General features: G+C 45.1%; 1 protein-coding gene across 1 annotated transcript; it reads right to left on the minus strand.

Moving 5' to 3' along the window:
- Window positions 1-6,935, minus strand: LOC136654180 (perforin-1-like). Its single transcript, XM_066631095.1, has 3 exons — window positions 6,867-6,935; window positions 4,044-4,606; window positions 1-1,186 (listed from the first exon to the last, which is right to left on the minus strand). Exons 2-3 carry the CDS (start codon window positions 4,589-4,591, stop codon window positions 34-36), a joined length of 1,701 nt encoding a protein of 566 aa, XP_066487192.1. The 5' UTR covers window positions 4,592-4,606; window positions 6,867-6,935; the 3' UTR covers window positions 1-33.
- Between the last annotated feature and the right edge of the window lie 10,042 nt (window positions 6,936-16,977).

Raw genomic sequence — 16,977 nt, forward strand, 5'->3', positions numbered from 1 at the left:
GAAAGCTTCCATGTGGCGGAGGGGGGCTTCCCATCAGGTTTTCTTTTGTTTCACAGCCCCTGCTTTGCCTTTACGTTGCAACAGGGCTCCCACATATCGTGGCTGCTGAGGCACATAGTCTAAGCAATATGGACCACCCAAGTAGGGGCCACAGAGCAAGTGGTACTGGAAATCTAGGCGCCCGTGATCCAAATAACATACTTCAGAGTGTGGTTTCCCAGATTCCAAAGGCACCTTACAACTTCCCAGAAGGTCATCATCCCATTTGTTGTCCTCATCCCAGACTTGTACTAAGAGGTTGCTGGTCTCTCCCAGAAGCTGTATGTTTCCATAATTCAAGTGGACTTTCCATGTTGGGTTGTCATTGTTCCACACGGTGTAGGTGCGCATCTCTCTCTCTTGATAGAACACCTTGACGTAGGCATCAGTACGGCTGAAATAGTCCCCCCATAGATTTTGAGCGTGTTGAATCATCACTGTCAGCTTGGCCAGGCCTCGCTGTCGTGAGCAACACATGGAATTGGTGGTCTTCTCTTCAGGGCACACACAGGAACAGGAGTCCCGAGCACTGCGTTGGGTCCCTGGTGGGCAGGGCTGAGTGCAATTCCTCCAAAGAGCTCTTTCTCTGACATACTCACTCACCGCTTGTCGCACGCTTTCTCTCCTGGGGTCCTCCTTGGCCACCAAGGTATGGATTGACTCTAGAGAGTAGGAGAGCAGGCCAGGCATAGATTTGACTCCTTCCAACCATTGACTGTAGGCTTCTTTGTCCACATCAGAAAAGAGCAGGTCTGCATGCTGCTTCCCACCCACAATCTCCGTATGCCGCTCATTGTACATCTGGTGAAAGCTCCCCTTGAAACTTCTCTTTTTTTTCTGCTCTTCACACGCACTGTAGGCTGCATCAGCCTTCCCTTTGCCTTCACCAATACTGACGGCTGCCTCGATGCTCAGGCAGTCTTTGACCTCATCAGCATTCATTCCATCCAGCACCGCCTCACATACCCGTATGGCTGTCACATCCTTCAGGCGTCCCCCCAAGTGGAGCTGTGTTATAAAGTGAGTCCCATAGGTCTCAATCAGCTGATGGTATTCCAGTTGTGAGCTGAGGTGGTATTTTTTAGGAAGGACCTTCACAGCATTTTTGAAATGCTGGGTGAGTGGCCGGTGATGGCCGATACGGAACCTGAAAGAAAGAAAACAAAACAGGACGATCGTGCAGAGAACTGAAAGGAAGAGCATCTGCTACAGACAGATTATCTCTCGTAATCCCATTATCAAAGCTCTATGAATATAGGCACTACGGACATAAGAACCACTTTGCTGAATCATAAAAAAGTTTCAACTAACCCAGCCTTCCATCTATCACAGTGGAAACCAAATGTCCTTTGGAAGCTCAGAAGCAGAACATAATGGAAATAGCCATGTCATATTGCTTGTTCCAAGTAATAGACTATCTATACCAGGGGTGCTCAATAGGTGGATCGTGATCTACCGGTAGATCGCGAGGCAAAATGAGTAGATCGCGGAGTGCTGACCCCCCCCTTTCAGGTGCCTCTGGGAGGAAACGCCGGGAGTAAGGCCCATTGTACTCAATGGGGCTTACTCCCAGGTAAGTGTGGCTAGGATTGCAGCCTCACAGCCTAATCCTAGGCATGTCTACTCAGGAGTAAGTCCTGTTATACTCAGTGGGGCTCAAGGTACACCAACACACATTGTACACATAAATGTTATATGTTATGATGGCGCGAACATTGTAAAAAAACTCTGGTAGATCTCTGGGCCTTGCTGGGTTTCAAAGTAGCTCTCGAGCCAAAAAAGTGTGAGCACCCCTGATCTATACTATAGTGCCTCTGAATATTCATAGAATCCTAGAGTTGGAAGGGGCCCACATGGTCATCGAGCCCAACCCCCTGCCTGTAGCAGGAAATCCTCTGAGAGCATCTACAGCAGGTGCCTCTGCTTGAAGGTCTCCAATGAGGGAGAATCCACCACCTCCCTTGGTAATTTGTTCCAATGCTCAACTTCCCTTACTGTTAAGAATTTCTTCCTGGTAGCCATATTGTAGTTCCATTCATAGCCATCAACAGCCACTGATGGTTCTGTCCATCAGACTTATGCATTATGAACAATGTGGAGAGAGACAGAGAACATAAGAATAGTCTACTACATCAAAGGAAAGTGAGTTTAAAAAAGAGATAAATCTCTCTTTCTCTCTCTCTCCCTTCCCAAAACAATAACAATTGGGGCCCTTCTACAAAATTGGCTGTAGAACCTTTAGCACAAACAAAAAGACATTGTTCAAGCAAAACACCACTAACTTATGGAACTCTGGATTGCAAAGTGTGCTGAGGACACATAGTTTAATTGCCCCTTTCAAAGGTCTAGATCAGTGTTTCTCAACCAGTGGTACTTGAGGTGGTGTCTGGTGATACTCACAGGACCCCTGGACACCTGCCACCAGGCAGTGAGACCAGGAATGTGACACAAGGTAGGCTAGGTAGGAGGTTTATGCATTCATAAACCCTCCCGTCCACCCTGTACCTTTTGTTGGTGTTTGTTGCATTGCAGCTAGCCTCCCAACCCAAAGTAACAGCCGATGATGTCATCGCCTCTTACTTCTGGTGGTACTCTGAATAGGTGGACCATGTGACATGGTACAGAGGTGCACAAATGCTGACAAACACTGGTCTAGACAAAGACTAGATTAGACATGAATGGATGTGTGCCTAATCCAACCCACCCAACCCAATCATCACTGCCCCAAGACCCATCTTAGTGTAGATTTTTCTTTTTAAAAAAAGATCATTACTATCTTTATGCTTTTTAGTGAGTATGAAAAATATTTCCCCCTCCACCTTAGCTACTCTGTGAGCCTGACAGGATACATAAAGAGAGTAAGAGGCAACAAAAAGCAAGTTCTTATTCATTAAAGGAAGGTTCTCTGTATGCATGCCTACCAACCAATTTGAACTGGGTTTTGGAAAGAGCCCACCTTCTGGCAGGGATATTCTGAGGCAGTCAGGAGAAGGAATGAAAGTTCTGAGTGAGTGAGTGAGGAGGAGACTGAAAGTATGACAATAGTAGTTGAATTGATCATCATGAGTTATTTGCACGCAGTCCAGTATATTGATTTATGACTGATCAATTTTTCACTAATTAGTCACAAGATGTTGTTTTTCTAAATAAGAAGAAATGTTGTCTCTCCTGCATCTCTGGAGAATAATGATTATTCTGTATGTTCTTCAGGGTTCGCTGTTGAAGCTGAGGACACTTTAAGGCCCCAGGCAGATGAACCCCATTGGAAATGGATGACTAAAGAGCTCCTGGAAAAGTGTGACCCATGTAGTAGACCAGGGTGTCCAAAGTTTTTGGCAGGAGGGCCACATCGTCTATTTAACACTGTGTTGGGGGCGGGGGGGGGAAGAATTCATTTACATTTAAAATTTGAATAAATTTACATAAGTTTACATAAATGAATATATTAAAGATGAACTTATATGAATGAATGAAGGTTTTTCAATAGCTCATGGCCTATAAAAGGCCTAACACAATGCAAGGCTGGCCTTTCCTTTGCTGCAGCTACTGCATCACAGATGTGAAACAACAAGCTGTGGAGGGAGCCCTCATCCCACAGCTCACGTGAGAGGTCAAACAGTCGCCCTCACGCTGAGAGCAGTTGCGTCAGGCCAGTGTGAGCTCCAACAAATCTCTGGACAGCCAGAGGCTCATTGGAGACTTGCCTCAAAGCCTGAGGGCCGCTTTGAGAGGCCTCGAGGGCTACAAGTGGCCCCAGGACCGGGGTTTGGACACCCCTGTAGTAGATGAATGCTTTTGAACTTAAAAGTAGTTGTTCTTGTTCCGCTCGTGCACTTCTGAGACTACCCAGAGACAAAAAATTCCACAGAGACATGAATGGCTTGATGCTGTTGACAGGGTTCTAGAAGTGTCTGTTGGTTGTGAGGAAATGACTGATTTGCCAATTCCCTGCAGCTTTCTCAAGCCCCCTGCCCCTGATTCTTCACAGCCCATGCCTTCCTCACCTGTAATATGAGCAGGAGACTTCATGGCCAGCAAAACTGTACTTGTCCTGTGAACTCTTGTCTGCACTGAAGTCAGCCATCTTGGAGTGCGATCCTGCCAGTGCCACTTGGGTATTAACCTGGGGCTTCACCTGCACGTCCAGCCCCACCTTCCAGTCGTTTTTCACATCTGATGCTGCCGCCCGGACCACAGACATGCCCGACTCCTGTAAGGAAGTGTGCACTTTCCGCTCGCAAGAAACTTTGGCCTCCCAGTCAGCACCAGCTAATGGAAGCCTCTGGAGTGGCTTCCCTTCCAGCAATGGATTCTGACACAAAGTGCAGGTCCCATCAGGTTTTTGCCACTGATTCATATCCAACACCTTTGCCCCCTTCCTCTCCAGCGTGGTTATGTCAATGCCCTCACCAGCCAAGTTATGACCTGGCACAAAATCCCTATTCTCCTCGCATTCGTCATCTGTGCCTGTACGGCATTGCGGAGAGACTGGCACGAGAAGGAAAAATAAGAGAAACTTGCAGGCAACAGAGGTATGGTTCCCTTTGGGCATGGTTCGTCCAACACTCTGAAAACAAGATGAGAAAAAGGAGGGATTTTAGAGATGTGTTTGTAGAGTCATGTTAGTCTATTGAAGAGTTGGGTGAAAGCAAGAAAGTACTTCTTCACACAGTGGACTGCTATGAATTTTGTAGCCACAGGATCTTGGTAACTAGTTTAAAGGTTTTAGGATGAATGGAAAGCAGTCATCCTATGTTTATAACCTATGTTTAAAATGGAAGCAGCCCAGCTCAGATCTGCCTTGTTCGATCTTTCCATTAGGAACTCTTTCCTCCACACATCACCATATTATTACCTGGTGTGCTTTTTAGAACATGCATAATATATACATCTGAAGGAAATCTGCTGCATGTGGAGGAACTGAGTGCAATGACCAATGACAAACTCAGTGGAACAGCATAAAAGAAAGCAAGGCAAAGGTGAAAGTTGGCACAACAAAGAACTTTAATTGTGGAGATAATGCAGTAGCAGGAGGGGGGATGAAAAATAAAAAGCAATGCACTGAATATTCACTGCTCACTCATATGACTAAGCCCTAAGTGAGTGGTTCACAAAAACAAGAGGAGAAAGAGATTCCAAGTTCTGGTCATAGCAAAATACTGTGGCTGTTCACTGTAGGCCAGTGGTTCCCAACTGTTTTAGCACCAGGACCTCTTTGCAGGGTAATTTGCAGGACGAGCTCTTTGCAGGGTAATTACAGGTGGGGCCTTGGAATCTGTGAGGGATCCTTTCTTGAACCCCCACAGATACCAAAAACCATGGATAATCAAATCTGTGGTTTTTGCCTCTTTAAGCCCTCTGGAGGCTACCAGAGCTGTGCTCGAGTTGCCTCTGGAGAGCTTCAGATTGGCCTTTAAGACTGAAAACATGCAATTTCAGGTTTCTGGAGGGAAATGGGAAGTGACATTTTTTGCCCTTAGCAGGTATTCTGAGGCTTGGGGATGTGCGTGGCCTCTGTGGGTATCAGAAAGCCCTCTGGAGGCAACCACAGCACAGTTCTGGTCACCTCCAAAGGGCTCAGGTTGGGCCAAGTCTGGCTCAAAATGGGTCCAGGGGACCCTGCATTGAGCCAGATCCATGAATGCAGAATCCACAGGCATGGAAGCCTGACCTGAATTAGCACCTACAGTATCTGATTTTTGAATACCTCAGGGCTTGAAGTAATTAGGTATCCTTCCAGCACCCTTTGGCAACCTACCAAAAATCAGGTTATGACCTACCAGCGGGTCCTGGACCACATTTTGGAAACCACAGCTGTAGCCTGAACCAGGGCTACAGCTAAGGACTATAGAGAATATTGCCATTTATTGTTTGCCATCCAATGTTGTTAACGCCTCATTTGGAGACTACCCATCTTCGCCTACAAAAGCAGAAGAGTGCTGTGGACAGGTGGTGGCCTGAATCATGTTGCCAGGTGAATAAACTCTTGAAAATAGGGCTGCTGTTTTTCAACTTGATACTAGTATTGCTTGAGTAGATATTGGGTCAGAATTGGCACTGCAGTATGTTGCAGGGATTGGGTCTGTGTCTGGTGGTCCTCCATAGTTGATGAATGGATGTTTCAGGCTACCTTTTAGCAAGGGCTGATCTCCCCCCTCCCTGCACCACCCCTAGTTCTGCATTAGGCTCTGAGATTTAGGGGATCTTTGGATAAGAGATCCTCAGTGCACCCTTTTAACCTGGAATAAGTGGATTGTGCAAACTGATAATTTTCTCACTCTGCCTGTCTTTCTTGGGTGTTTCAAGCAAACAGAGCCTGGCAGCCCTGCCTACTGTAGTGTGCCCTCTACTATGGGGGAGGTTTAAAACATTAAAAATGTAGTTAATGAATGAGGGTTTTTTTTTGTCATCATCTACACTGGGCCTATTCTGTGATAGCCTCACTCCTAGGTAACCAGGTTTAGCTAGTTCCATAAACACAGCCCGTTGTAAAAGAGATCACAGTATGTAAGAAAGCAGCAAAGGGCAGAGAGTTCAGCATCCTGAGAATCTTAGCTGTTAGTTACAAACAAAGCAAGTTTCTAGAACTTAACCCTAAGGAGAGTCGTTTCATAGTGTGTGGAAAATGCCTGCTGAAATCTGGGGGCTGTCCAGGATTTTTTTGGCATTGAGGGGGACATCAGTATCCTGCATAACAGCCCCCCTTCCCATTGCAAGTAGAAACAGAAAAAAATGATGTAGATCGCTTATCCCAGTTTCACTCCCCCACCACTAGAACACCCAGACCCCAATCTAACATTCCTCTATATCCCTCCACAAACACATACCTGTGGCAGCAGAAAGAGGAAGCAGGCTTCGTAGCTAGCTGCGTGAGTGCTTATGTGACAGCCTAATGGGGCTGGTGTGTATGTGACTGTCTCCCAGAGACAGGATGTCAGTTTAGAAGGGGGAAAGAGAAACTCAGTCGCAGATGTGACAGAGTCACTGATAAAAGGAGGCTGAAAAATGGATAGAGGGTGTGATTTTGAGGTTTCCACTCATCACAAGTACATTGGGGAGTGGACTGTATCACTGCAGAAATGTTGTGGTTGGGGAGAAGGCGACTGACATTCACACCTTTGCTAACGCCTGTTGGTGCAGGGCTCAATTCTTGAGCTGTGTTCTTCAGAACTTCTTTTCAGTTCCACGGCACAGTGCAGAAATACTTAATTTAAAATTAGCCTTGCAAAGGTGCAAAAGAAAGCATCTTTGTGACTTTTCCCTAGCCTGGTTGCCTACAACATACAAATGTTTCATCATGAATGGCACATCAAAAGCTCTCAAATATGTAAAGAACCACCTCTTCTTGTTTACAAAAAACTTCTAGCCTGTTCAGCTGGATACAATTCACGCCCGTCCTTTGTGAGTAGGCAAATCATGATTGGCAAGCCTGAATCAACCATTTCAGAACATGTTTCTCCACCCACTGGACATAGGTTAATTTCAGACAGAACTGAAGACTGGAGTTTGTACCTTATGACCTGGAGACTCTTCCTTCACATCCCAGATAAGTCCAAGTAGCAGGTCTAAGGACAGCATCTGGAAAGGCTAGCAGCTTGCTGGGTACCATAGATTTTTTTGACCCACTGTGCTGAACTTCAGACATGTCTAGTTTTCTCTCTCTCACTGGTCTCCGTGATGGGAAGAGTGGATTGAGATTTTGGCAATGAATGATCAGCTTTGTTTCATGTGAAAATGGGATTGGGAATGGGAATGGGATTCACAGATTGAATACCACAGGCATAGACCATGGAGACTTGTTATCATCATGATTTTTGCTTTTATGTATATTAATTTTTTTAAAGATCTCAGATCATACCTAATTCATTAAAATCAACAAAAGATTAATAGATGTGGAATTTTTCATAATTGATTCAGCTTAGACACACACATAGACAATAAACTTGAAAAAAACTCTTGTGCAGCAGTCTCTCTCTCTCTCTCTCTCTCTCTTTCTCTCTCTCATTGGCTGACTGATTAGTTTTTAATGTTTTATTATTTTAAATTGAATCTCCAGTATGGAGGTAGAAAAAATGAAATATAAATACTTAACAAATAAACATAGGATAGGGGAGGGAGTTTCGAAGGCTACATTCCGATGCCCACTTACCTGGGAGTAAGTCCCATTGGACCAAATGGCTCTTAGTTCTGTTAATAGGATTGTTCTGCTAACCTCACAGCATTCATCCTCCCAACCCGAATTTCCATATTGAGGATACTATAAACTGAGCAGACCAGTCCCCCGTATTCTCCCTGCATCCTTGCATTCCTCTTCGCCCCATGCCTTTTTTTCCCCAGCAGCATCCTTAGTATTCCACAGATTCCCACAGTATTCCACAGAGGGCCCAGTCTGTGACCGACTTCACATGGGCCTGTGACCCACACTTTCGGAAAGGCTAGGCTTAGAGTTTGGAGGCAGGTGGGGGTGACTTATAGCCCAATTTTATCAATTCCCTCCCGCACTAAAGCAGCCATGCCAACAAGGTGCATGTTGTATCCAGCAGGGGAGTTCAGAACCTAGTGGTCTCCTTTGGGTAAGGGAATATTTGTTCTCTTACCTAGGGGCAGGCCCTTGCAGCCTGAATGGAATCAGCCAGCTACTCGAATCAGCCAGCTACTTTGCTGCCACAAATCCAAGTAGATCCAGGAAGTCAGACTGAGGCCAATACTGACCCCCTACCCAGTCTTGATTTGTCTTCCTCACTGCCATATCCCCTCTCTGTTCCACCCACCCAACCACCATTGGACTTTCCCTCTCAGGTCCAGTGGGAGTCCTCCTGAGCTGCCGCCGATTGTGGCAGCACTCTGAAAATGACTGCTGGTGGCATGCTTTGCACACCTCCAGAAGCCAAGAGTGGAACTGTGTCCCACTGTTGTAAACCCCTCCATGTGCTAACACAATTCTGCATAGAATTGGCTCCTTGGTTGGCAACCTTCAGTCTTGAAAGACTATGGTATAAGCCTATATCACCCAGTATTCCCAGGCGGTCTCCCATCCAAATACTAACCAAGCCTGACCCTGCTTAGCTTCCGAGATCAGATGAGATCAGGCATGTGCAGGGTAACACAGGGTAAGGATTGTCCCCTTAGCCTTGGAAATTCTGTGTCCCATCCTGAGTTGCTCCTTTTTTTGGCTGGAATGGCACAGCAGTATTTTTACTTAACATGAAGAAATTAAGAAGAAATTCTACTGGTGTAACTATTCCAGCCACATTCCACGCCCAGCCTTGAGTCAACCTCAACCCTTTGAGTCAGAGTTCCTCTCCCAAGCCCCCCATCCAGCGATGAAGCTAAAGATGGTCCTTTTGTTTGAGTACTTCCTGCCACAGATGATTTCAGAGATTACCACAGTAATACCTCATGAGACGTGTTACAGGAACCTTGCTCTTCACATGGTTATTTAGATTCCCTCAATGTCAAGCGAGGGAGAGAAATGAGCAATATGAAACCCAGAGGAAACTACAGGGTACAGAAGCCATTGTGGCTCACAGCATTAGTGCAGATGAGGCTGACATGATCACAAGGAGATGTGCTGGACTTCAAGTTTAGGGCAGCATCACATTTTTCAGTTCAAGAGTTCCATACAATGTTCAGCACCACATTGAAAGTGGCTACAAGTGTCTGTTTTGCTATGTGTGCCTGTACAAACACACACCATGGAGCTGTAACCAACCATGGAGCTGAAATGAGACTCCCAGCTACATGCAGTCTCTAGAGCGGTGATGTTTGCCCCAGGCACTTTTGAGAGACAACTCTTTGGACTAAATTAGGTGCACCATTAAACAAGTCTGTTTGGGGGTTATTCTTCTGAAAAATAGTAGCATCACAGAGGCCTAATGTGGTTCTGGACCATGTCACTTTGAGAAGGACTTTTGGCAGGAAAATGGCATAGAGGTTGACAGCTAAACACCACCTCCCTCTGTGCAATAGTCTCCGTCTGCAGCAGGCAGACATAATGACTTCAGTCTTAAAGGGAAAATAACTCTCCAAACTAGAAAATGATGTTTGGCGTGAAAGGGCAGTGGTAGTAACTGGAAGCATTCCCTGAAAAAGGGGGAGGGCTTCAGATGAACCAGTGAATAAAGGGGGAGGGCTTCAGATGGACCAGTGATCTGACACAGGCAGGTAGACCTGGGCTCCACGTCAGGAAGTCCGGTACACCTGGGCTCCAAAGACTACTCTGGCTATTGCCACTCTTCTCAGCCCTGCTTTGCCCCTCCCCACCCCAGTTCTGCCCACCACCCTCTCCTGCTCTTGTGCACCATCCCCCTTTGGGAAGGGGTCCAACAGAAACTTTCTACCCCCTGATAAATTTCTTCTCAGAGGCCCTGTCCTGCAATACCCATTCCCAAGAACAGGCTGGCAGCAGGTCTGGCTGAAGCTATTGGGCTGCTTGAGGCACTCCAATAAAGCCACCTTCTGTCTTGCTGCTGTCACCTGCAAAACCCCAGGCAGCCCTTACTTCACACCTTCCTCCACCCAGGCTCCTTTATGAACAGAAGAGACTCCGACCTTCAGAGGTGCATTTCTCAGAAGAACCAGCAGATGGCTCCCTTGATCCATGTGAAGTAGCAAAGGACTGCTTTTAACCATCAGACTCTCATACTAGCAGGTGACCATGGAAGCAATTCATTCCTTTTGTGCAGTAGTTCTCAAAGTCTCAGGGAGAGTTTGAGCCACAGTAAGTGAGTGTGGGAGTGGGGAGAAGGCAGTGATGCAATGCGCTAGATTGCACCGCTTTGGAGGGGCACAAGGGCTTGCTTTGACTTACCAGAGACTGTAGCAGCCTCCTGCGTATGCAGGGAGCCCCACGTCAGCCTCTGCAGGACTCCACATGCTGAGGAGACCCTCAAAATCGTGATTGAGACCACTTTCAGTTACACATTCGTGAAACCAGATGTTGACTGTCTCCGCATGTTGGGGAGCCCTACGGGGGCTCCCCAAATGCAGTCACATACCATGGTAGCATCAAGTCTAACATATTAAAAATAAAATATCAAAATGAAAGGGGACCCACCTGAAATTGGCTTGCGACCCACCTAGTGGGTCCCGACCCACAGTTTGGGAAACACTGAACTGGAAGCAACCATTTTGCTTATGTAAATGGACGATATATTCCTAACTATGATTACTACTATGATTTTTTTTTTCTGAGATGCCGCCAGGATCCATATGAGTGCAAAGGCAGAATACAAACAGATAAAGCATATAAACACCTATATCTATACATATATCTATACGTGTGCGTTAGTGCTCAGATGTTCACAATGGCTCCTTCTCGTCCTCCAGGCATGCTTACAGGAAAATAAAATTAGCCCAAGAAGATGATTATGGCATATAGGGCAATCCATTGAAAAGTTTTCCCCATCCTCCACAAGTGTGCTTGCAAAGCTTTTCATTCCAAGCAGTCCAAAAATGCATGTGCCTCTCTGCTAGAGTCCCCTGATAGGGATGCACATGCACCACCCATGAGATCCCAAATCAGTCCTAGCTACATCACAGCACAGCTCCATCTTTGTCCTACCTCAAGGTATGACTGTCCGTTCCTCTTATTATTTTGCAGTGCTGCTGTTTCTACAAATCTCTGGTTGACAAATACAGTGGACATGGTATTTTAAATAAGCGAATTATTATTTTTTTAATGTATAGGGTTGAAGTAGAAGGTTTACAGCAACATGTCTGCAGAGTAATTGCAACACTTTTTTTTTTTTTGTTTAATGCAGGCTGATGTAGATAAGATTTATCTTTTGGTAGAACCCATTCAACAAGCAGAAAGTGTTCCTGCAATAAATACACCTCTTCAGTGAAATTTATATTTCTTCAACCCTTTCAGAAGACACAGATAGGACCATACTGGGAACAGAGATGTAGAAACGCCTTTTATTCTGAGAAAAATTCTGCTAGCAAAAGCTGCAGTTCACATTCTGATTTGAGGTCTGAGCTGCTAACCACTATCAACTGTGCGCAAAGGCTTTGCTAACCAGCTACAGAAGGCACCTTTCAGGAGCAGTTAACAACCTGAGAAAAGTAGGTAAGGATTAGAGTATTTTACAAGTTGCAAAATTCAGAACAATGCTTACCACCTAAGGGTGCAATCTTAACCAACTTTCCAGCACTGACCTAGCCACAATATAGTCCCAAGGTAAGGTAACAACCATGCCCTTATCTTGGAGAGGCCCTCTTGACTGCCTCCTCACTGCATGATGCAGTGCATGCCACATTGGCACAGCTATGCCAGTGCTGGAAAGTTGGTTAGGATTTGGACCTAAGATATTTAGGGCGCAATCCTAACCAACTTTCCAGCCGTGTCAATGGGACATGTACTGCATCCTGCAGTTGAGGGGCACTCACAGAGGCCTCCTCAAAGTAAGGGGATGTTTGTTCCCTTACCTCGGAGATGCATTGCCCTTATGTTGGTGCTGAAAAGTGGGTTCAGATTGCACCCTTAGTTGTGAAGAGATTCCACTGACATGAAGGAAATTTAGTTGCAAATAATTTGGTTATAGTCTAGGAATTAAATTGTTTATTTAGGGTTGAAGGCACCCCCCCCCTTCCTCAAAACATTTAGTATCATTGGGAATAATGAGGATGCTGCTACGGTGGAGAAAGCTGAGAGCCTGCTGATACTTTTCTCCAAAGCCAAAAGGAATACTCAGATGGAAGTCGTTTGACAATTGCAGACTATTGCATTGCAACTAAGGGTGCAATTCTATCTTGTGCTGGAACAGGCAAGCCAGGAGGCTTGCTCTGTATCCAGCGCAAGATAGGGCTGCAAAGTGGCTCAGCCGAAGGTAAGCAATCATACATGAAAATACAGTCTCAAATCAATTTCTCAGTCATATATTCAAGCAAAATAGGCAACTCTGATATCTATTTTCCATAGCATATTATCACAGCATTCAAAATATGTTTCCCAGAATATCAAATAATAAAATAATATCTATTAATTCAATTACCTCCCATTTAGAGGAAACTGCATTCAGTAGACATCTACTAGGCATTCAGTAGGTCTCCTATCTCTATTGGTAAACCTGTAATAAGATGTCTATTTGAATAGATCAATAAATTCATGAAGATTCTCATGGTTTCCTCTCCCCCAGAAATGCTTCTTCTGATCATCTTCTTGCCCTTGGCTGCTGGGTCGGAACTATATCCAGGACTGGAAGAAGAGGTATGAGCCTAAAGAGCAAAGTAAATATGCACCAGGCATAGCTGGCCAGGAATCCACAGTGACTTGGAGTCCTGCAATTCCTGGAAATGTCAGAGAGCCACACATCTAAACATTGTCCTTATCAAAACTAAAGGAGCCAAGAATGGATGGGAAGATGGGAAGTGGGGAAGATGAAGGCATGAAGCAACGGAGGATATGGGTAACTGCATAAGTGTTTATAAATTGGCAAAATTCCTTTTATGGCTCAATCCTGCTATGTGACATCACCAGTCTTACATGCACTATCAGGGAGACAGGCATTGCCAAAGTGCCATAGGCACTTTGCTGTGGCCAGAAGGAGGGAAGTGCTGGCATAGAGGCCAGCGCTGGTGGCCACTGGGCCTCTACGCCGGTTGGAGAAGCCTCAGGAGCTGACAGCAGTAAATATGCCACAGAGCGGGGGAAGGTGGGAGGGGGTGAAACTGGTGGGGCAGCAAGGGAGGACGTCAGTTCTGGCCCAGAAGGGGGCTGGGGAGGGGGTGAGGACAGCATCAGAAGCTGCTGCCAATATCTTATCCCCCATCCTGGCCCCGAAAGCCCTACATGTGATTGAGCTGGTTCAGATCCAAGTAGACCCAGAGAGGCTGCTGGACTCGACATGAGGTAAGGGAACAAATGTTTCCTCACTTTGGGGAGACCTCCAGCTGCCACCCTGGCCATGAGAGATACAGCAGCAGCAGTTTCAGTGCTGCTTTATCGCAGGATGGGCAGCTTTGTTAGAATTGAGCTGCACATCTAGGCAGTTATTCTGTCTTCTGATTTTTTTTTTCCCAGCAGAGTGGTAAAGCTGCTTCAGATCTCTATGCTGCTGCAGCACATCTTTCTCATCTCTGCTACCTCTTGCTTCTTCCTCTCTTTCAGCATGCATTAGTCTTCCCTATGAAGTCGTTGTCTCTGGAAAGCAAGCAAACAAAAATTTAAAATTTAAGCATCAAGAAAAAGAAGATTGTACAATTCCAGAATTTCTTCAAGTGAGCTCTGGAAAGGTTTCCCCCACTCAAAAAGCTCATCGGTTTTCTCTTTTAGTGCAAGCTTCACAGCCATGATAGACCTCTCTATTGATCATTGTAGGCTGGCAGGGCTGGATGGGGGAGGATGCATGGGTAATGACTATGGCTGCATCTGCTGACACTATACCACCTATAACACCTACCCAGTTCACTTTTAAAGCACTAATAATTAACAATTATAACTTATAAAAATGCACCCTTGGAATAAAAACACATAACACCACTTTTCCCCCTTCTCTTTCTTGGGAATAAAAAAACCAAAATATGTGAAAAAATAAAAATGTTTAAGAACACCTCTGCCCATTTGGTCACGACTAGATGTTTGAAGGCTCACAAATGTTTTTGCATCAGTACACCACGTTGTTGTATTCATGAAGCATTTGGCAGCTCCCACTGGCTTCCATATGAAGCGTTTTCAACAAATTAAAATACATATCCTCCTGTTAGTTCATAAATGAACCAGTGGGAAGAAGTGAAGTCACAAAAAAAAAAAAAAAAAATCAGAATTTTTTCTGTGAAAAGTAGAGGCCTGATACTATTTTCTGATTTATTTATTTTTTTAAAGAGTGTTAGGATCACCCCATTTTTGGCCACAAGGCAGCAAAGATAGCCTTCTGAGGTTCTTGAATTGTTAGCAGGGTATCTCACCCCCCCCCCCCCCACTGTAAGTAAAAACTACACTGGCATATTTTGTATAAAAAGGGACTACACTTTGCAATCCACTTTGATTACAGCCCTTCAGTTGCAGGTAGAGATACCTGTAATCAACTGTGAAACATAGGGAATAATCCTAACCAACTTTCCAGCACTGGCATAGCTGTGTCAGTGGGGCATGTGCTGTGTCCTGCAATTGGGGGGCAGCCATGGAGGCCTCCTCAAGGTAAATCAATGTTTGTTTCCTTACCTTGGAGTTGCATTGCCCTTTATGTCAGTGCTGGAAAGTTGGTTAGGATTGCGGCCATAGTGAAACATAGTGGTTCACAAACTACTGGGAGGGACAGAGAACAAATTCAGCCATATATTTCACTTTTCAACATTCCACCCCCCACCCCCCAAAAAAATCTGAAATCAGAGTAGCAATGTCTCCTTTTTTTGAGGGGGGGGGGGAAGGCCCTTCCTTTGTCACAGAGGTGAATTGAGATGTCTCTCTGACACAAAAACATCTATAATCACCTCCTGAAGGTGATGATGCATGAACCATTTTTTTGCCAAAGTTTTGCCATAGGCTCATTCACAGTCTCTTTACCAACTAAGGGAGGTAGTAAGTTGGGGTTCCACCCATCTCTTATTACTCCTGTTACCACATGTAACCTCTCTGCATCTCAGAAGTCCTCTCTCCCTGCCAACTCCATTAAATGGCAGAACACCATCACCACCATCAGAACTATGTCAGACATTGAAACCTCCAGGCCCCAATCTAATCCCTATGGAGTGCAGTAGGGAAGACATCCGCTCCTGTTCTTGCTTCAGGCTAGAACAGACTGTTGAGTGTTTGCCTGACCCAGTGGTCACCCAGTTCCACTTCTCCCACTCAACCCTCAGACTCCTGGGATGGAGCAAATTTCCTCTTGGAGAATGACCAGTCATCCACCAAAAAGACATGAATTGTATAAGTGTACCCTTAGTTAAATAGGTGAAATTGGAACTTTAAAACCTCAAAAACACACACAACTGATTATCTTGAACCTAAGACCTTGAATTTTTGACATTTTCTAAAATGTCTACAGAAGACCTTGGAAATATGTTTCTGGTAAGCAAAAACCGGTTGCAAACAGTCTGGTTCAGAGCAACATATTAAAACTCAGCCATTCTTCATCAGCATCTTCTGAAATTTGGCCAGATTACATGTTTTAGAAGGTAGATTGTCCATACCAAATACTCTATGGCAGTGTTTCTCAAACTGTGGGTCGGGACCCACTAGGTGGGTTGCGAGCCAATTTCAGGTGGGACCCCAGTCATTTCAATGTTTGATTTTTAATATTAGACTTGATGCTGCTATAGGATGTGACTGCATTTGGGTAAATGTTACAGATCTGTATTTTGAACAGACTGCTATGTACATGCTTTTAACAAGGATAGTCAATGGGACTTACTCCTGGGTAAGTGTGGGTAGGATTACAGCCCAGAATTGTTAAAAATTTTCCTGCTTGATGATGTCACTTCTGGTCATGACATCACTTCTGATGGATCCTGACAGATTCTCATTCTAAAAAGTGGGTCCCAGTGCTAAAAGTGTGAGAACCACTGCCCTATGGATAGGATAAATTGTCTTGATGTTATGATGAACAGGTCTTACAGAATCTTAAAAATCATGTTTGCCTTCAGCATTCAGGAAGTATAATAACCATACAGTCGGCTCATGGAGGCAAGTGGAATTTTTCCTAACAAAGAAATTCATAGCATAACTTGCATGCATTTATTTATTTTAGTATAGGTCGGTCATAGTGAAGGATATCACCGAAGAGGAACGGGCGGAAATTCTTGATGCAATTAATGACCACAGGAGGAACATAGTGCCAACTGCCAGCAATATGCTGAGAATGGTAAGAGATAATTCACTGTAAGGTGCTGAAAAGTATTCTTTCTGTGCGGCATTGCAGGCAAACAGTCCACTCTCATAGCTTCCCAGGATGATATAAAATTGGTATGCAGGTGGGACCTCAGTATCCGCCAGAGATC

The sequence above is a fragment of the Tiliqua scincoides genome, chromosome 5, assembly GCF_035046505.1.
Source record: "Tiliqua scincoides isolate rTilSci1 chromosome 5, rTilSci1.hap2, whole genome shotgun sequence".
NCBI lineage: Eukaryota > Metazoa > Chordata > Lepidosauria > Squamata > Scincidae > Tiliqua > Tiliqua scincoides.

Excerpts from the sequence above, each read along its gene's own strand:
- LOC136654180 (XM_066631095.1), bottom strand. The coding sequence starts at position 4,591 with ATGCCCAAAGGGAACCATACCTCTGTTGCCTGCAAGTTTCTCTTATTT. Across the intron at positions 1,187-4,043 it reads GTCTCCTGCTCATATTACAG|GTTCCGTATCGGCCATCACC; the intron begins GTGAGGAAGGCA and ends TCTTTCTTTCAG.